The 21,913-nt window shown below is 40.2% G+C and overlaps 1 protein-coding gene across 1 annotated transcript; it reads left to right on the top strand.

Moving 5' to 3' along the window:
- The first annotated feature begins 428 nt into the window (after nt 1-428).
- On the top strand, nt 429-6,542 carry LOC147887878 (uncharacterized). The gene is made up of 11 exons (XM_087393241.1): nt 429-901; nt 1,157-1,409; nt 1,710-1,935; nt 2,065-2,077; nt 4,152-4,170; nt 4,550-4,681; nt 4,849-5,072; nt 5,184-5,453; nt 5,578-5,882; nt 5,973-6,026; nt 6,109-6,542. The coding sequence occupies exons 1-11, from the start codon at nt 429-431 to the stop codon at nt 6,540-6,542; spliced, it is 2,403 nt and encodes an 800-aa protein (XP_087249367.1).
- The last annotated feature ends 15,371 nt before the right edge of the window (nt 6,543-21,913 follow it).

The following is a 21,913-nucleotide window of genomic DNA, read 5'->3' as shown; positions in this document are numbered from 1 at the left end:
GATTACACACAGTAGTAGAATATAGAGAGCATACAAGCACGACAGGAGGCAATGCTTCGCGAAACTAGACAAATACTTCCGAGGATGAAGATGATGCTATGGTATCTCTGTCTGGGGCGGAAGCGAGAGTTCATTACTGTCGAAGCATTGAAAGAAATGGAAGGCAGGATTGATGCAGAGCAAATGGAAGATTCAAAGGTTACCAAATGAGCAACAGAGAATGCGGAGCTTCCGAGCAGAAGAACGTTCAAGGGCCTTCTGCAAACGTCAGCCTTCCGGAAGAACGTCCATCTTCCCTGCCGTTGGAGTCAATCGACGTAGTTCCACAGTCGATCCTGTGCGCAGCCAAAGCATCGTTGCTACCTTGAAAGCGACACTCTCAGCTAGCTCCACCCATTCCCTTCTTCAGCTCCTCCAGTATTGGAGCTATGGCTTCCCCTTCACACATCAGTATTGGAGCTATGGCTTCCCCTTCTAACATCGCCGACGACGACGATGACTCCCTTGCATGGAGCCTCCTCCTCCATAGCTTGCTCCCCCCCGGCACTCCCCTCCCCGTCGATCAGGAGCACCTCGACTACTCGTTCGCTCTCGAGTATCGTGGCCCCCCGCCTTCCTTCCACGTTCCCAAGGCCCAGGCCCTTGACGTCGTTCCCATAGCCACAGTGCTTGCGAATCAAGGGGAGAGAACAAGAACAGGAGGGAGGAGGGGGAAGGACTCACCTGACGACATAGATGCTCTGGGAGAGCATCTGGAGGAGGGAGACTTCACGGAGGGCAGTGGAAGGGACGCCTTCCTCCTCCATTTCGAGGCGAGTTTTCTTGAGGGCGACGAGGCGACCGGAGCGACGCTCACGAGCCTTGTAAACTTTGCCGTAGGTTCCTTCACCGACCTTCTCCAGTTTCTCGTAGTAGAATATAGAGAACATTAGCTATGGCCACCATAGCTAATGGAGAATCTTCAAGCCCAAAGCAAGACTTGGGTGCGCTGCCTGCCTTCGACTCCTGAGTCCTGTGGTCTCTGTGGAGATTTCGTGAATCGTTAGCCTTGGACATGGGGATTTACAAGATTTAGAGTAGCAGCACAGTTTCATGAGGAACTGTTGCAATTTGCGTACCTCTAAAGTTGAACTGAAAACTGGAACGTTTCCTCTAGAGTTCCCGTGAATGCTGCAGAGGCAGCTCTTGTCCCTTCCCAAAAGCTTCTCCGTCACCTTCCATGGTGTGAAATTGCTGCTCTTCATTTTTCTGTAGATGCGGTCGGCTATCTTTTCTCCAGTGGACTTGTGAATTCAATTATTTTAGAAATCGGGGATCTTTGTTCCTGTCTGTCGCTCAGATCTCCGACTGGTTCTATGCACCTTTCTCCTATAATCCAAAAATCCGTCGATATGTGTATTTCTGAATCGGTATGTGTGTTTTTCTATCATCATGTTTGTGTTTTCCAGCCGGGTCAATTCAAGCTCGGTGGCACAAAACTTTATCTTTGATTTTGGCTACTTGCGCCATAATTTTCCCCAACGTCAAATGAGTTGTAACGTCTCGTATGGTCTCTGTGGAGATTTCGTGAATCCTTAGCCTTGGACATGGGGATTTAGGGGATTTACAAGCTTTATCCGTGAACATTATCGCATCAGAGACAAAATGCTTGCTGCGACTGCATCTTCCCGATTTTTCTATCTTCGAACATCTCTTCGGAACATGCAAAGATGGGAGGCACAATTTTTCGCACAATCGCGGTAGTGGGAGCTCTACTATACGTTTACATTCAAGGGATCCATGGCGCAATGGTAGCGCTTCCATTAATCAGGATAGAGAGAGCAGGGAACGGCTTGCCAAAGGATGCAGCATCGCTTCTTCTGTATCAGGAGGTTTTGAGAATTCCAGCTGCTCAAGCATTTCTTAAGGTTGTTCTCGCTCTTCGCAGAGGTGAAGGTAAGTTCTCTTGAGCAATGCGCACAATTTCCTCGAAATACAATGTACAAGGATCCAAGGGAGTAACTTCTTGCAACGTCTTTTGTTGAGCAAAAGCCTGTATCCTTTAATACACAATTGGTTTTGAAGGCTGGGCTGAGTCGTAGGAGCTTGGCGTTGAGAGTTGTCAATCCATACGCACGAGGAGCTTTGAGAGTGCCTTGCAGACAACTTGTCGAGGCCTGCAAACATCCACCGAAGCCATAGATCTGAATCAGAGATCCGTTCATGATTGCCGAATTAACTAAGCTACGAGAACACATTCTGTACGAGGTCCTATAACTTCAAAGCCAAACTGCAAGATGCGCCTGACGATACCATCTAGATCCCGAAACCAGCTATTATCTACCTTACTCAGGAAGGCAGTCCAACTTCCTTCCTGGACTGCCAACTTCCTTCCTGGACTGCCTGGGGCAGCAAAAGAGGCAGCGCGTCTCTTTTGCTGCCCCAGGCAGTCCAGGAAGGAAGTTGGACTGCCTTCCTGAGCAAGGTAGATGATCGGTGATCGTTTGCCTTTGCGCGTGCATGTAAATGCTATGCCTCTCTAAGATGCCGAGCGTCGCTCCATCAGACTTCGCTGCGGATTTTGATGGTGCTCAAGGAAGGCAATGGAACTTCCTTCCTGGACTGCCTGGGGCAGCAAAAGAGGCAGCGCGTTAACGCGCTGCCTCTTTTGCTGCCCCAGGCAGTCCAGGAAGGAAGTTGGCAGTCGTTAACGCGCTGCCTCTTTTGCTACCCCAGGCAGTCCAGGAAGGAAGTTGGACTGCCTTCCTGAGCAAGGTAGATGATCGGTGATCGTTTGCCTTTGCGCGCACATGTAAATGCTATGCCTCTCTAACATGCCGAGTGTCGCTCCATCAGACTTCACTGCGGATCTCGACGGTGCTCAGGAAGGCAGTGGAACTTCCTTCCTAGACTGCCTGGGGCAGCAAAAGAGGCAGCCTATTTTGGTCCCTCGGGCAGTCCAATAGTCCCCTCCTTGCATAGCGTTCAAAAGACCATGTGACCTATCCCTCCAAGAGTCCAATAACATTCCAAAGACCATTAGACCTGTACACCAAAGCATACTTGTAGACAAAAGATGAAATGGTCGAAGCAACCTTTTGTGAGTATGAAAGAAAGTATTGATACATGGAGGATTGAGTAGAAAAGCCTTCATGAAAAGACAGATTGAGATGCCAAAAAGGATAGCGCGTTAACGCGCGCTGTCCTTTTTCGCATTTCAAGGTGTCTTTTCATGAGGGTAAGGGGTAGGCATAGAAGTGCATATTTACCACTGCAATTCCATATATCCAAGTGTATAGATACCACTGCAAGTTGATATACTATGTGCATTGGAGATGAACCTTTTTCTTTCAGGACACAAGTGGGTGAATGTTCCCTAAGCTGGAAATCAATTGCATTGGTAGATACATGTATTTGTTTTTAGTTTTGGTTTTTATTGAAAAGGTTTTGAGAACTATGATTGGAAAAATGCCGTGTTTTTTGTCTTTTCAGGATGACAGGAAAAAAAGGCAGAAAAGTTCAAGTGGCACATTCTACAAAGGTGACAAGAGGAACAAAAGTAGATCACAATGTTGAATCATCAGTAGGTGGAACAGAAGAGCAAGAAAGTGTGGTGGGTCTAGAGGTTGAAGTATCATCAACTCAAAGAGATGAAGGTCCAAGAGTAGAGGAGGATGAGTTGGATGATAGTGAAGTTCAGGTGGAAGGAGGAGGTGATGTGATTGGAAAATGTAGGATGCTTGATTCAAATCAGTGTCCTCGCATTCCCTTGTGTAGGTTGATACCTTATGCAAGAGTGAGAGGACTTCGTGATGATGTATCTTCACTCAAAAGTACATTTCAAGTGGAGGGCTATCTCCCAGAGAAAGGGTCTTTCATTGTATCTGTCTGCAAGAGTGATGGAGAGGAGATAGTTGTGACAGATGATATGAGGAAGAGTTGGTCTCCCACCTGGAGAGAGGTGGATGGGGAGTTTGAGAAAGATGTGATGTCTAACACTGACTTTCATTTTATGTCACAAAAGATGTTATTTGTTTGGGAGGGCAATCATAGGACCACTGCATGGATGAGTGTTATCAAGGAAATCTTTCCTACAAACAAGAAAAGACATGTACGAGTGGTATGCACAATAATTGACCCAAGGAAAATTAGTGAGATTGCTCTCTTGGCAGGGCTACAACGAATGAATTCGTAAGTACATGGACTCTTTGAATCTTCTCCACATTTGTGTTTTATGATACTTTGCATTTATTGATTGGGTTGTGTACTTTGCTGTTTGTTTTCTAGCATGAATGAACATGCCATTATCAAACCCAGTCTAAGGGACATACTCATAAATGCACACAACATTTGTGAGTGTGACTCTGGTGTTTATGAGAACATTGTCTTCGAGTGAGATCAAATCAATAGAGAATTGGAGGGCTCAAGAGAGTAAAGGGAAGAAGCCATGGTTTCCATTGACAAGAGGTTATCTAGCAAGGCTTGTCTTCCAGGTAGAATGTTGCATTTGTATTGATGCTTAGATCTTTATCACTCCTTTGCTTTCTCTAATTGGAACTTATGTATGTAGGTTGAGTACAATACAGAGCTTAAAAAAGCAATGGACAAAATATCTACAAAGCTACCTTTAGATCAAAGGGGAGAGGCAGAAGGAAAGCAGCGTACCATAATTCAAAAGAGAATTGCTGATAGGATGGGAAAGGTGTGAATTGAATTTTCTATACTTTGTTGCATTTATTTTGAAGTTAAAGCAGCGTACCATAATTCAAAAGAGAATTGCTGATAGGATGGGAAAGGTGTGAATTGAATTTTCTATACTTTGTTGCATTTATTTTGAAGTTAAGTGACTGACATGTCATCTTTGGATAGGTGTTGAATTGTATAGATCCTGGTCTTGGAGAGGCTTGGTTGGAAAAGTTGTTTGCCTTGCGCTTTGATGGTACGGACTCTTGCGTGACATTGGAGAAGCTCCAACTCATTGCAAAGTCTGATTTGAGATTAGAAAAAAAAAATATTTTCCTTTCTTTGTTAGAAGCCACTAAACCTATGCGAGACATGTACTTCATGCCTGTGGGCGACCTTGAGTACAGAGGGTGTGTTTCTTCTACCAATACAAATCATCTTTCATGGTGTTTGTTTGTTTCTTGCTAATGGCATGACTCTTATTTTTTTATTATAAAATTGCGTCAACTTTTACTTTTTAGGTGGATTAGTAGAGAGATATTTTTGGAGAAGGTGGAGAGACAGTCATTGAAAGTGCTTGAAGATTTGAGGGTGATCACAACAATGGGCATGCCTTTGGATACCCCTAAGGATTACACATTGCAGCAATATATGGAGGATATAAAATTGGAGGGGAGAAAACATATGTTTGTGGTGCTAAGATCAAAGGAAACAAAGATGGAGAGCAAGGGTGGAAAAAAAGGAGATGGACTATCTGAGTTGGACATGGCTGCCCATAGGGTGGTTTATAGGTACGTTGTCAATTCATTTGAAGGTTCATTTTTCATTTGTCTATGTTTGTGCTATTGATTCATGTAATTACACAATTTTTGATGGTTTGGGACATCCTTTTTTTTTTTGTTTCTTGGTTGATAGATATCTCTCCCACTTGGCAATAGAGAAAAGGATCTCTGACATTCCAAATTTGTGTAAGAGTTGGGTGGAGATTGGTCATGCTGCATGCATGTATCCACCGGGCATGCACCATCTCTCTCAATGGGAATTAGCACATTGTCCCTGGTGGATAGATTTCCCTAAAGGACAAGTACTGGTGCGAGAAAGAGACTTGTACAATACTTATGCTTCACAAAAAGCCAATGAAGCAAGTAAGGACAAAGTGGAGGGAAGCTCAAGGAGAGATAAGAAAGACAAAGAGAAACAAGAACATCCTACAGAAAAAGGTAAGGAAGATACAATATGATTATTTGTTGATGTTGTCTTCAATTCGTTTTGACATTGCATTAATAAGTTTATGATTGTTCTCTTTCTAGATGAGGGACCATCTAGTCCTATGCGGCATGAAATGGATCACATAGAGAGTGCAGGTAAGGGTGTTGTTGTGTTCTACATATGTAGTTGTTCCTTTAACACTACTTTTACTTGTAATTGTTTTGCTTTTGCATATAGGTGGAGAATTAATCTCAGGACTTGTGAAGCAATACGTGTTCCATCGATCACAGTCACCTGACATTTCCTTGGCCCGTGGCATCACACCTTTGTTTGCTTGTATAGTTGGAGATTACATTGCAATGGGCAAAGACTTTGCTGACTCTAAAAGAAATGATAAGTATGCTATTTTGCATGAGTTTTTTATTACAGTGGCTAGTCGAGATCAGGACTACAAGAGGATGGGTAAGAAGGTGAAGTGGGCTTCAGATTTTATATTGCTTGATTTTCCATCTGGCTATCCACTTGATGAGAGAGGATCCACTCCTACTTGGAATGTCTTGCTCGAGGACCATGTGCGGCATGGGCTTGCAGTTGCATCAGCTTCTTTGTCTGATAGTGGTTGGTTGGCATGCATATGTCGTTTGGTAGGTAAGGCACAATACCACAATTGACATTTCACATTTTTTGTTTCCATTCTACTAGTTTTAAATAAAATTAATTGCTTGCAGGACAATGTATTGGTTGGATGGAACGGTTTGCATATGTCCAGGGCTTGGAGGTTGTCAGACGTGTGATCATTCATGACAAGTTTCCATATGGATTTTGTAGAGAACATGATAAAAGTGTTAAGGTAAGCTATCATTCCATGCATTCTATGTTTGCATTCCATGATAAAAGTGTCTTTGACAAATGTCTCCTCGTTAGTTCTATGCATGATATGTTTGGAAGGATAAGTCCTATGCATGCTATGTTTGCCATCTTTCATGCTATAATGCTTGCTAGTTGAAGTCAATATACTATACATGTTTTTCTCCATGTGGTTTCCAGATGCAATCTTCAGTATTAGCTCTAATACGTAGAGCAAAGAAGAATCCAACAGTTTTTTGGGAGGAGAGCTTTCCACTTTTCCAACAGCTTTTGATTGATCCACGTGAAGATGTCTGGACTCATCACATACCTCCCTCTTCAAGGACAATCGTGCCGATGTCTTCTCAGCTAGCACGAGGTGGACTAGAGAGGAGTAGTTTTTTTGTGGGTTGCATTATGTCTCTTCTCTGTGTTCCTGGAGGGCTGGTTCTAGAGATGGGTTGTGGTACAGCCCCTCTTATGCGTGCTTGTCAGGACATTGGCAGGCCTTGTTTTTCATTTGATTCAGACAACGGTATTGTGGCTAGCATTGTTGAGCCACTTGTGGCAGATCATTCTGGAAAACGGATCAGGTCAGAGCATGATGGAGAGGGGGAAGAAGAGAGAGTGGAACCTGTCACAAACCCCTTTGATGAGTAGTATGCTACTGGCCCTGAGTTTTTTTGTTATATATTTCGAATGCTAAAATTGAGGACTTTGAAAGTGTTATTTAGCATCTTTATAATATGGTAGATAGTGAAGATTTACGGGTGCCTTTGAATCAAGAAAGTACAAATTTTGATGCTTTGGATAGTGTTTGTAAGGCCTTGATCTAGCAATTGATTTTTTCTGCTTTTTGTTGGTAGCGAATTGTCTTTTTTATAACACATAAGGATGGCAAGTTCTTCTTATTGGAAATTATTTTCATTGTTCCACTTTGACTTACTTTCCTTTGAAATGTATGTTTTGTTGTAGTTTGTTACCATGCTATGCAGAAAAAATGGCAAGATTCATGACAGCCGACAAGAAATATGATGAGTGCCAATTAGATAAACCACATGCGCGCAACTACTTTCTTGATGATGAATGTCAGGGGGATTAGAATATGGTTTAAAACACCATTTTGTTCATAGACTGATAATTGTTGTGGTGAACCATGGACACATTTGGAAAGTTTTGGTCTAGTGCATTTTGCAGGTGAAGTGGTATTTCAATAGTCATCTATGTTATGAGTTTGGTAATTAGTTTATGTTCTTCAAGTGAAACTTCAAGTGAAAGATAGGGTGGATTGTAAGTCTGATTATTGGTATGCTTATTATGACAACATCTTGCTATAGTAAGTTTGGTTTCAAATTTGTTCTCATCGGAGAAATTGTAAAAAAACTCGCTCGCTTCATTGGGCCCGCTCGCTTTTTCTCGCTCGCTCTATTGACTACCTCACCATCACCTAACCCGCCATCTTATTTATGGTGTGTCAAGGTTTGCTATCCCGCCAGCCTGACAAGCATTGACCCAGTGCCTTAAGACTATCCCTATGACCCATCGGCATATAGCAAACCCTCCAATCGATGCCATTCTGGTATCCTTTCGAGGCAAGCCATCCCACCACCTATTGCTTTAATGTTAACCCCTTGACCATTGCCATATTCCCATTGTGCCAACTTGAATATCCCTCCACCCACCATTGCTTTAACATTAACCCGTTGAGTCGGAGGCATACTAACCTCAACCCAACCCACCGACATGTGTCAACTGCTATCACGATGCTCATTGCCTTAAGACTATCCCTATGACCTGTCCGTAGCATACAGCTAACCCTCCTACCAGAGGGATAGCTCTAGGAATAGATTCTCTAACAAATTGAGAGAGGATGATACAAGGAATAGGGTTGGCCCTCCCTTCAAAAGGTGACATGTATAAAAGGCCAAGTGGTGGACTTTCGTCTTCATTGTTGTATGCAACCTTTGACAAATACAAGATTTCTTCTTGTTCATGTGTTGAGATTGAGGTTTTCTTGCTCTCCTTGTTTGCCTTTGGTGTTTGCCATGATCCCCCTTCACCTTCTTCTCCTTCTCCATCCCCTTTCCTTCTTCCCTCCCCCTCCCCTCTCTCTTTCTCCATCCCCTTCCCTTCTTCCCTCCCCCTCCCCTCTCTCTTTCTCACCCCCTTCTTCTTGGTGGAAACCTCATTACAACGATTTGGTAGGCACGTCGGTGAAACACGTGAAGGCTTTATTATGCAATGCTCCCAGAAGGAGTAGCATGGGAATGAGCAACTCTGTCGACACAGTTCCAGCATCCCTATGACGTGTGTCTCCGCTAGCCAACACAATATTTTCACACTTTTGTTAACAAATCAAGGTCTTCAATAGCTATAAGAGGTGAAACGGAAGGTTAATTTTATAAGATCTAAGTTGTACTCAATGTATAGACTGCAACTACATAGTCACTATGCTCACTCATGCACATACTATTCTAATATATCTTATATTTTTTTAAAATTTTAGTTGCCATCATATGCAATAGCAAAACCAAAAGATATCTTATAAGTGAGCCCTCTACTTATGCTCACAATTTAAGAGGGGGCATTAAGAATAGTGTAAATTGTACTATTCTAGAAAGGCATGGCATAAAGGCAATTTTGTCTCTCTAGCCCTAAGCCGTAAAGGTGTATAAATTTATCATTATCTTCACAATACAATTAATGTATAGTTATCTATCTTCTACACTCCTCTCCCTTGCTTTCTCAACATCCCCTACCCCCAAATTCCCTCTAATTTCCCCCTTCCCCTTTCTTTCTAATTGCATTAGAAAATATATAACTAAGGTCGATCTAAATTCCTAGAGAGGTGCACATTAGCATTAGAACACTATATCCCCCCCCCCCCCCTCCCAAAACACAAATTGTGTGACAACCAATCCACTTAAGGTCCATTTTAATTCCTAGAAAATTTCCTCACCTAACATACAAAATTAGCACTAGTTTCTCAGATTGAAATATAAATTATATTGAAGGTCCATTGTGTGGGAAATATTTGACCTAAGGCTGATTTGAATTCCAAGCAAAGGTCCACAATAGCATAGGAAGAATTATTGTCAAAACAAATTCATGTTAGGTTAATTTACAATCCTAGAAAGGTACATATTAGCAATCAAAGTTCTATCCCATCATCCCCCCATTTAAAGGCATATATGAATACATAAGAGAATATTTTAAATTTTTGAAAACCAAGGATTTCTAAGAAAACGAATTCTCCCACAAAAAATAAAGCAATTGACTACTAATTTTAACTCATTATCATTAAACGACCATTCAATCCAACCCCATATACCAACCTAATCACTCTACCCCTTGAAAAGTTGTAAGAACTTGTTGGTGAGGGTTTTGAATGCAATATACATCACTCTTTGAAAGATTTTTGTTGTATTGCATAACCCAAAGGGCATTGACTTGTAAGAAAACACTATCTATTTAGTTGCAAAGACTATCTCTTCTTGATCTTTTGGTTCGATTTGAATTCGGTTGTGGTCAATGAATCCATCGAAGAAAATATGGATCTTGGATCTTGGAAAGTCCTAACAAGAATTCATTAAAATAATGAAGCAATACGAGATCCAAACCATAGATCTCACCCTCCAAACTAATGGATAGACAATATGAACTAGCTCTAGATGATTTTGGGGAAAGTAAGAGCTATTTTGGGAGGGGACAGTTCATATTCCACATAGAATCTACTGTATATCCCTCATTGTTAGCATTGTAGTCATCAAATAGTAATGAGGCTTATATTATAGCATATAAGGTTGTTTTTTGCTCTAAGAAACTCAAAATGACAACCAAAGACATAAAAAACAAGTTAGGATACAAAAATACAAGAAATCAAGGCATTGAACTTTTGGTTTAAAAGCCAAAATTTTGAATTTGATGGATTTAGTCAACCTCCTACTCTAATCAGTTGGATTTGGCCAACCTTGTGAGTAAAAATGCTTATATAAGTTCTTATTATTTACATATAGCATTCAATCTCTTGTAAGGAGAGCAATTCAATTCCCTTTAGAGCTATAGTTGTAGGAATTTGAGCACAATATCTGCTTGTAACATCATTATTTATATAGCACATTCTTTCCTTTAATTGAAACCTTCAGCATGCCCAAGTCTACCACTCACTCTAGAGTGATGAAAGAAACTTGCTTGAATTATTCATGATGTGATCCTCACCATCATTATTTATATAGCACATTCTTTTCGTTAATTGAAACCTTCAGCATGCCCAAGTCTACCACTCACTCTAGAGTGATGAAAGAAACTTGCTTGAATTATTCATGATTTGATCCTCACCATCATTATTTATATAGCACATTATTTCCCTTAATTGAAACCTTCAGCATGCCCAAGTCTACCACTCATCTCTAGAGTGATGAAAGAAACTTGCTATGAAGTCCTTATATAGAAAAACACTCATGGATATGTGGACATGATTTTATGTGCATAGAAGTGAGGATGATCTTGCTCTGGTTAGTAGGACTAGAGAGTATATAAATCTCCCCTTGGATTCTCTGAACTAGGGATTCAGGATGCTAACCAACTTTAGATCACCAAATGCCTCATGGTGCACGTATTTGTTTGCATCGAATGGATAGCATTCTGAGTTCTATAGAGTCCTTTATGCTTTCACAAGATCGATGCATGAAACTTTGCAGGCGTGAGTAATATGTCATCTAGATCCACGCAGCCCATTGTACCACAGTGTGGGCATTGGTGAGCCGACATGAAAACCTGAGAATGTGCCACTGTTAGGATTGAAAGGAAATTGTGGTCGCCAATGTGCAACACCCCTATCTAACGAGGAGAATACTATGAATAATCATCAAAAATCACATAGTGGAATACTTATAGATATAGTCACGTAGAACAAAAACACATAGAGAGAATAGAGAACATAGAGAATGCAACAGGAAGACCTATCTCTATTGTGTAATCCGCAAAGAATGGAATGAATAAATACAACATTCAGCATAGACACTAGTTGTATGGACAGAGAAGACAGGCTGACAACCATGTACCCATTTGTTGGTTGCCACGCCCTGCACCCCTAGGTATCCACTTGAACCCCTAATATTGTTAATGCCTTAACATTCACTCTAGATGCAAACAACTCTAAGTTCAAAAATGAGTATCAGGTAGATGAACTTCAATATGAATTACACATTGCTTTTGCTAAACTTCCAATAGGTTAACTCTCAATGTTATCATCTTGATTTTGAAAAGAGAATTAATTTAAACTTATTTTTGTAAACTAGAAACCTCTGCTCTATCTTATTTATATTCAGTAACCTATTAGGCAAATACTGAGGATAAAGAAGGCAAGGTCAGCTTGATATTATTGCAAGCATGGTTGTAAGTTAGCTAGACTTAATTTGATCCTAAGTTTTTGACACCCTTTGGATGACTGGGGAAACCTTTTTTTTAGCATGAAAACTGTAGACAAAATTTTAACCTATTGAAAATAGAAATGATATCTTGTTATACCAATGCTAAGGATACTTTCCCTAGACTGAAAATTATGATCCTTTGTTGACACAATTTTTGATATCTTGAAAACAAAAACAGATGCATATGACATGTATGTGATATCGATGCCAATAATAATTTTTGTAGAGGTAGGTCATTGCTCTACCCTGCTAGGTAGTAGTACTAGCTCTAATAGCTTAGCTTTTCCCCTAATAAAACCGCCCCTCTTTACTTATTCAATCTAACATATTTTTTTTTAAAGCAAATAAACCCCCCCTCCTATTATTATAATTCATTTGAAAATTTCCCTGAAGTTGAGTTAAAATACCCCTCCTTTTCAATGCACATCGTACACTAGAACTTTGTGAGGTGAACCCCTCAAGGGAGGTCTCAAGTTCATGCCTATAGCGCATGCCTAATATTTAACATATTTGTGATTTTAGCACATCTACAACATTATTAGCATGCATGTGTGAAGAGAGTGGGAGAGAAGGAAGGAGTCTCACTTGCAGCTTTCTCACATACACAATGGGGAAATATACACAAGGGTGGAGGCTAAAAACAGTTTTCCTCTTCTTAGTTGTGAAAGCCAAAAGAACTCTAAGTACAAAAGAATAGGTGAACCCTATATGTGGGTCTCAAACCAAACTCAACTAACTAAGGTGGCATACTAACTGAGCCACTAACTAGAGTACATAAAGATAGCTGTCATCCAGCTATTACTCATGGGCGGTGTACCAACCACATCTGTAGCTAACAAGTCGGTGACATAAATGCACAACGATCATCCTGGCATATCATGAGTGGAGCTCGATATCTCAACACTCCCCCTCGAGCTCAATCCCAATTCCTGCACACCAAGCAGGTCTCTGAACTTGCACAACTTCTTTGCGCTCAATGCCTTCGTGAATATGTCAGCTACCTAATCCTCTGTGCTGACATAAACTAGATCACTAAAACCTACTAGAACCTTCTCCCGCACATAGTGATAATGCACCTCAATATGCTTTGTTCTAGCATGATATCGACTGGGCTATTTGCCAAGTGTATACTGCTCATGTTGTCACAATAAATGACAACTGGCCCATCTATAGACTAATGCATATCATAAAGTAGCTTATGCAACCAAGATACCTCACATGCAGCCATTGGTGCACCCTTGTACTCAACCTCTGTGCTCGACAAGGCAACTGTAGGCTGTTTCTTGCTGCTCCAAGTGACTGCAGCACTCCCAAAAGAGAACACATATCCACTGGTAGATCATCTTCAGAAATACTACCAGCCCAATCAGCATCAGTGTATCCATGCAACTAACTGTATTTGAACCCCAGTCTCATAAAATAGTTCATACTGCAATGTTGACTTCACATACCTCAGTATGTGTCTAGCCGCATCCAAATGTAGTTTCCTTGGAGCCTGCATAAACTGACTACCAACCCAATAACATAGCTCAAATCTGGCCTAGTAATAGTCATATAAATCAAACTTGATACTATGCATATGTACATAGTAGGGTCTTCTAGAATCTCACTTGCATCTACGCTCAGCTTCACATTTTGCTCCAAAGGAACTGAAATAGGCTTACAGCCTGTCATCCCATATTTGGACAACATGTCCAATCCATACTGCACGAGCCATATCCCACTTGTGGATCTAATCACCTCAATGCCCAAGAAGTAATGTAGCTCTCCCAAATCCTTCATCTCAAACTTCTACTTCAATAGCATTTCCACATGAAGGATATCTTCATCACTATCACCTGTGATGATCAAATCAGCAACATAAATGACAAGCAGCATAATACCTTTCTCTGTTTTTCTCACATGAAGTGAGAAATCTACCTTGGAAATCTGAAAGCCAATAGTGACAAGATACTGTCCTATCTTGTCAGACCATGCTCTGGGTGCTTGCTTCAAGCCATACAAGGCTTTCTTCAACCTGCAAACAAACTCAGGATGAACAGCATGAACATAACCTGGTGGCTGCTCCATATAGACCTCTTCTTGCAAATCACCATGCAAGAAGGCATTCTTTACATCCATCTGATGTAAAGACCATCCCTTTGATGCAGCCATAGCAATGACCGCTCTTACGGTTGCCATCCTTGCAACTGGATTGAATGTTTCTTCATAATCAATGCCATATGTCTGTGCATACCCCTTGACAACTAATATTGCCTTGTATCTATTCACAGAACCATCTGCATTGTGCTTCACCTTATAAACCCACTTGCAGCCAATTACATTCTTGTCTTTAGGAAAAGGCACCAATTCCCATGTAGCATTTGCTTCCAAGGCATCCATTTCTTCATCCATGGCTTTCTCCCATTTTTCTTTTTCCATGGCTTGCTCAAAAGAAGTGGGTTCTGGTTCTTGTATCACTTTGTCAACCATATAGGCATAGTGAATGGCTGTAAATCCATCATATTTCAGCCTATCCACATGATACCTAGCTCTAGTAGACCTACGCAAAATAGGCTCACTACCAGGTGCTCTCAAAACATCCCTTGTCTTTCTTACTCTAGGTGTAACAACAGAAGGAATACCCAACTCGTCATCAAGGCTCTATTCTGAGCCACTGCATTCACCATCCACATAAGAGTGATCTGCATTCACATCAAGCATGGGCTGATCTACTTTCTCTTTTCCTTTTCATGATACTTGCATTCCACTATCTGCATTGCTTTGAGGAGATCCTCTTGATCTCAATCTGCATGTCCATGGCAAAGTATGTGAATCTTTGCTAGAGGACACTACAGGTCCACTAATATTTTGTGATTGTTGCTGTGAATTCTGTGCAGCATTATTATTTTGTGCATCTACATCATCAATCACATTTACTGGTTTATACCAGCTGCTCATCTCATCAAAAACAACATCTCTACTCACTGTAAACTTATGAGTAGAAGGGTTATAGCATCTATACCCTCTCTACTGTAGAGAATAACCAATAAAGATGCACTTCTCAGCTTCTGGATCCAACTTGGATCTCAACTCATTTGGCACATGAACATAGGCAATGCAACCAAAAACTTTCAAATGAGAAATATCTGGTTTCCTACCAGTATAACACTCCTCTGGCATCATGCCATGTATTACTGCAGTGGGAGTCTTGTTCATTATGTAGACTGCTGTAGCGAGTGCTTCAGCCCAATAATAATCTGGTAGGTCTTTTTCGTTGAGCATGGCACGAGATACCTCTCCAATATGCCTGGTTTTCCTTTCTGCAAGTCCATTTTGCTGCGGGCTATGACTGCATGAATCTTGTTGCTTTATGCCATGCTCCTGCACAAAACTTGCAAACTCATTTGAGAGGTACTCTCCCCCTCCATCTGACCTTAGGCATTTTATTTACAGGCCTGTTTCTTTTTCAACCATAGCTTTAAAAGCTTTGAAATGCCCAAACACTTCACTTTTCTTTTTCATAAAATACACCCAAACTTTTCTGCTATAGTCATCAATAAAAGTGACAAAATAATAACAGCCTCCAATAGATGCAGCTTTATTAGTCCACACATCAGAGTGGATTAATTCCACTAGCCTCTTACTCTCTTGAACATGTCTAGGAAATGGTTTCCTTGCCTGTTTTCCAAATTGACAGGCTTCACATACCTTGTGCATTTTTGCAACCTTGAACTTAGGCAATCCTGCAACAATATTTTGGGCCTGCATTAATTTAAGTCACTGTACATTAACATGACCAATGTGTTTATGCTATATATCAATATTTGCAACTACACCGGTCCCATGTGCAAACATTGCTGCACTCAATTCAAGCATGTCTGCATCCAACGTAAACATCTTGCCCTTCTTCTTCCCTTTTGCTATCAAGCGACCTTTATTTTTCATATCCTCAACAAAGCATCCATGAGGATTAAATCTGACCTACAAGCCCTACTTAACCATTTGACCAATAGAAACCAGGTTCTTGGTGATATTCGGGACATGAAATACATCAGACAAGTATTTCTTTTTTCCATCCTGCATAGACAAAGGAATTTTACCAATTTGCACAATAGGATGTGTAGTATCATCACTAGTCTCCACAAATCCTGGTCTTTCCATTTTCCTTGCATCCTGCATCCATTCTGCATGACCTGTCATGTGGTTTGATGGACTTGAGTCAACATACCACACATCATTGCTTTCTTCTGCACTTGTCATAGAATTAGTCATGTGCTGCACCATAAACAGATGCTCATTTCTGTCATCACCCTGTCTACTAGAGGATGTGTAATTGCCTTGTTGCAATTTTCCAATCATGATGTCATTCTGCTTTTTATAGCAGTCTTTAACCATATGACCCATATTACCACAGTAGTAGCATTCAACATTGTTGTTTGCATTTTGGCCTCTCTGCCATCCACCATGACCTCTTTGGCTCCCCTTGCCTCTAAAGTTACCACGTCCTCCTCCATAGGACTAGTTTTCTTGAATTTGTTGCATATTCTGATTTCTGCCATGGCCTCCAAATCGGCCTACTCTACCTCTGCCTCTACCTCTTCTAGCATTTGAGTAGAAGACAGCTTCTTTTGAAGTTCCTCCTAAAGAAGATGCACCACTATTTCTTTGCTCTTCACAAATTAGAAGAGTAATCAACTCCTCAAAATTAAGAAAATTCTCACGGACGGCATAGGATGTCCGGAATTGTTGTGCATAATCCTTTCCTAGACCATTCAAGGTCACAGAAACTAAATCATCATCTTCCACTGGTGACCCAATAGAAGCAAGTGCATCTGCAATCTTCTTTGCCTTCATGTGGTAGTCATTGATGCTCATATTTTCTCTCTGCACATTATGCAACTCCTACTTGAGCTGCATTTTCTTGGCTTGCATATTTGTGCTATACATTTTTGTCAAAGTATCCCACGCCTCCTTCGTCATGCTTGCATCCTGAATATGCACAATCATAGAATCTGAAATACTGATAGACATCCAGTACATAACTTTTCTGGCTCTCTCATGCCAGTCTCTAAATGCCTGCAACTCCTGTTGATTGGGAACATTAGGAATAACTGGTTCTTGTTCAACTCTAGTAATGAACTCCCAATAGCCTTTTCCCTTAAGGAAATTCGTCATTCTAAACTTTCGTGCTTGGAAGTTGTTCTTGTCAAGCTTTTTAGTGACAATTTATGAAAGAGCATCAGATGCCATTATAGAACACTACAAAATATTTTGTCACTGCAAAAAAACACAACTTTTGCCTCACAAGGGCAAATTTGCAAAACTGACGAGAGTGGTATTTGACCACAAGTGACTTCGTAGTGATAATTATGCATCAACAGGCAATAAGAATGATTCTATCACTCCTAATATCTCTGTGCACAGGCATACGATGTAATTTATGTGATAACTTTTTACCGACCTGCAGAACAGTGGTCGCACAGCAAAAATAGGGCACTTTCCTGAGTGCCTGCGGAAAACTTCCACCACCAAAACGGCCCCCAAGAGGCCTCGAATCAAAAAAATATTTTCACTAAGGGTGTTGCCCTCCCTTGTAGCATATACTGTCCTCTCGCCACATCGTGAAGGGCATCCCAATCTGAGACAATGCACTCTTGCAATTTCCAGTTGTGCTACCTGCAGAGATTTGCTCCCAAACTCGAAAAAAAAGGAAAGCAACACTGATCCTCTTACTAGGACACCGCAAACTTGGTTTGCTTTCTTGAGCTCCTTATGACGAATCGAGCTCTGATACCATGTGAAGAGAGTGGGAGAAAAGGAAGGAGTCTCACTTGCAGCTTTCTCATATACACAATGGGGGAATATACACAAAGGTGGAGGCCGAAAACAGTTTTCCTCTTCTTAGTTGTGAAAGCCAAAAGAACTCTAAGTACAAAAGAATAGGTGAACCCTATATGTGGGTCTTAAACCAAACTCAGCTAACTAAGGTGGCATACTAACTGAGCCACTAATTAGAGTACATAAAGATAGCTGTCATCCAGCTATTATTCTGGGCGGTGTACCAACCGCATCTACAGCTAACAAGTCGGTGACATAAATGCACAACGGTCACCATGGCATATCACGAGTGGAGCTCGATATCTCAACAGCATGTTGTTAGCAAATACATAGCTAGTACGAGTGCATCTGTTATACTGCATCGTTATTAGCGCATCTATAAATATTAGCACATTTCTTAATAGCATGTCTATGTTTTTAGCCGGTATGTTATTAGTGCACTTGTAATTTAGCACACCTTCTATTAGCACATCTGTAATCTAGCACACCTATTATTAGCACATTTGTGTGTTACTAGCATATTGTTCTTAGAATATTTGTTGTTAGCACATCTATGTCTATGTGGTTACGTCTTTGATATGTTGAGTTCACATACAATTGTTATGTGGCTTTAACATGTTGAGTATACATACAACTATTAATATACTGTTGTATGATTAAAGCCACATAACAAACCTCTATTGTGATAGTTAATTTCAAGCTTTTGTGTCTTTTGAAAACTTCTTCTTTCTTGTGCAGGTATAGGTGGTGAAGAGGATAGCTCAAAGGTGAAAAACCATGGAAAGGAGCTGCCTACAAGGAGATGCTTGGAAAGGAGTTGGCTATAGTTGGCAAACTAGGTCGAGTGGGCATCTTGCACCCGAAGTCAATCCATATCGGAAGATGTGTTTGGTATTGTCCCAATGCTTGAAGATGTGGCAGCAAGTGATGCTATACTTGAAGTATTTATTGCTTTGAAAAGCCTTGAGGACTAGGTGAGGCATGTTCAGCTAGACATGGGTGATGACACTCCCTTGGAAAATGTGCTGCCAAGGTGGGTAAGAAAAAGGACTCCACCACTTTCACTTCTCTACTTGAACCTTTAAAGAGATAAAAGCTCCCATATGGAACAAAAAAGGATGTAACAAATGCTAAGAATGTTGTTAAATTGTGTGCATGCATGACACTCTGTCTTGTTGTTCAGGTCCCTACTTAGGCACCCAAAGGTTCAGCCCATGTGGCTTACTTCTACTCTTGAAAACCTATATGCTATGTAACAAATCTTGTGACTTATGTCTCATTTACTTTTAGTGACTTTTTGGTCTTGTTTGTAAATCATTTGATAAAATGGCCATTGCCTTTCTGTAAATTTGGTCCCATTTATCGTACTCATCCCACAACCACCTTAGCTGATTGCGCACGAGCACTATTAATAGGGCATTATTGTCACTAACATTGCTTAAGCCTGCACAAAAAGAAAGCTTAACAATTTTTTAAACAAAGGTAGATGTACATTAGAATGAGCCATGTAAAGTCAAACATATAATATTAGACAAGAAAAATTACATAAAATCAAGATGAGACATATAAAATCAGAATAGGACACCCTAAAGCTAGACATTTAAAATTATGATGAGCCATATAAAATCACAAAGAGACACTCTAACATTACACATATAAATTCAAGATGAGCCATATAAAATAAAAATGAGGCTTATTAACACTAGTTTGGTAGAAAGACATAAAAAAGTCCTAGGGCACCCCGAGGGATTCACAAGGGAAAACTTATGATATCACATGAGTGCACAATAGGGTTTTCTTTTGAAATGAGGCATAAGCTTATACATTAGGGGTGGGGGCCATTTTTATTTTCTCCCAATATTGAATTTAAGTTAGGGGGGCCATGCCATATTTAAGAGGTGGGGACATAGTATAGGCTACCTTGGGTAACTGGTCCGAATAAGTTTGGTTTTGTGTATCATTTTAAATAGTCATAGGGAAAGTAATCTAGATTTGCTTATTGTGTAATCTAAATGCTTGAGAAAAAACATAGATTTAAGGAAAGGGGGGGACATAATAGAACTTTGGTGGTATCTTACAAGCTTAAATAGGGGTAATTTATCATCTAATGTGGATCTTAAATAGGGGGTTTTCTTAAAGTTCATGCACGCAAGTGACGTTCCCCCAGGTAGGGCACTTTTATGTCCTGTTAACTTAGCCACTTCCTAGAATTATTCAAAAGCATCGATAAGGTATTTTGGGTTTTTGATTATTTTCCATAATAGCTTATATACTGAAACAAACTTGGAATTATTATGGATTGGAACTTGCACCTATTACTTTGAGTTCTACCTAAAGTTTTTAAGGTTAACCTAACACTAATATTTCAAGCTGTTTTCTCAAGTTTTAGGAAAAATGGCCATAGTTCTTATTTAGAATGAGTTTTCTTAGAGTTTGTAAGTCCTAGATCCTAAGGATAACTATAACACATATGTTTATATTTCCTTGGAGATAGATAATGATACTCATTATTATCTATGGCCTTAAATGTAATTTTAGTGAATGTTGATGGCAAGGCAAAAATTGATATTTTACAAATTATTTGACATGTCTAATTAGTTCCAAACTCAACCATACTTCATATATGGCTTCAATAGGATACTATGGAGTAGTGTGAGTTTTTAGGGGACCTATTATCACGTAGAACACCAAATTCAAATCGTATATTGATTGTTTCTTATGCTATAATTCACGCTAAATTCAAAAAACAAGGGTTAAAGGATATCATAAGAACGTTCATACGTTTAAATTATATTTATAGAGTGTCTCTAATCGTGAAGGAGTGATACCAATTAAAAAGAGTTTTGCAAAGCACTTATATACGTGATAATTCAAAACTATTAAAGTGAGATTTAATGCAGAACTTGTTTTGAATCCCCTACTTTCACTAGCCCAACTTGGTTGATCTTGAGAGTAAAAGGGCCTATATAAGGACACCAAGGATCCTTTATTTCTCATTCTTTGCTTACAACATTGACCCCCTTTTAATGAGAGTAAGCAAGGTGCCTTTAGAGTTGTCGCTCGCTTATAACCTCTTTCGACCTTGAATCGTTCATATGAATCCTTCTCATGCTTATTTCAATAGAACAAGTTCTTCACCTTAAGTGCTAGCCTTATCATGCCCCTAGTCTTGAGAGAAACTCGTTAAAAAGAAAAAACTCGTGGATATGTAGACATGATCTTAGAGACATAGAAGTGGGCAAAAGTTTATACATTGGAATAATGTACTTGTTATTGGGTGTTGATGACCTTAGTGGAGATGTCATAGTAGCTAGTTGTTCCTGTGCATGATGGAGTATTATAAACGCTTTCCTATACATGATGGAGTATTATAAAGGCTACACCATATCGTTAAACGATGAGGCATGGGGCACCTTAGACATAGCCTATCATGGTACAAATTGCCTTGAGCAAGCCTAGAGTTGGTACAAGTTTCTATTCAAATGAAGTACATGACAATGTCTACCTTAGTACAAATAATTTGCAACGTGGACCATCAACTAGTTTTGTGGAGCGATACATATAGAAGCAAATTTGTTCTATTGCAAAATCTCCATGGCTTCTTTGGAGTGGAGTGGTGGGATAAGAGTCACACATATGGGAAGCAAATTTATTCTATTGAGACTTTTAAGCGTGTGAAAGCAAATTTGTAGTGGTTCAAGATTTCTTTAATATAGTTTTCTGCTCTTTATGTGTATGGGAATGGGGACGGTGGAGTGGTGACTATTTGAGGTAGATTTTCCCGAGGAGAGTGGGTCACTAAAGAGGGACTAACATTGGGTTTAAGAGGGCGGTTTTGGCGCCAATTTTGTTAAGATATGGAGAAAAAATCCAAGTCAAAAGGATGAAAGGGTGGTTGGTCGAAGTTAGAATGGGTGAACGGTTTCTGTAGTGGTTTGAACTTG

The sequence above is a fragment of the Dipteris shenzhenensis genome, chromosome 22, assembly GCF_047967505.1.
Source record: "Dipteris shenzhenensis isolate YYH24624 ecotype China chromosome 22, Dip_SZ_1.0, whole genome shotgun sequence".
In the NCBI taxonomy this organism is placed as follows: Eukaryota; Viridiplantae; Streptophyta; class Polypodiopsida; order Gleicheniales; family Dipteridaceae; genus Dipteris; species Dipteris shenzhenensis.
This window is presented reverse-complemented; position numbering and strand designations above follow the sequence as displayed.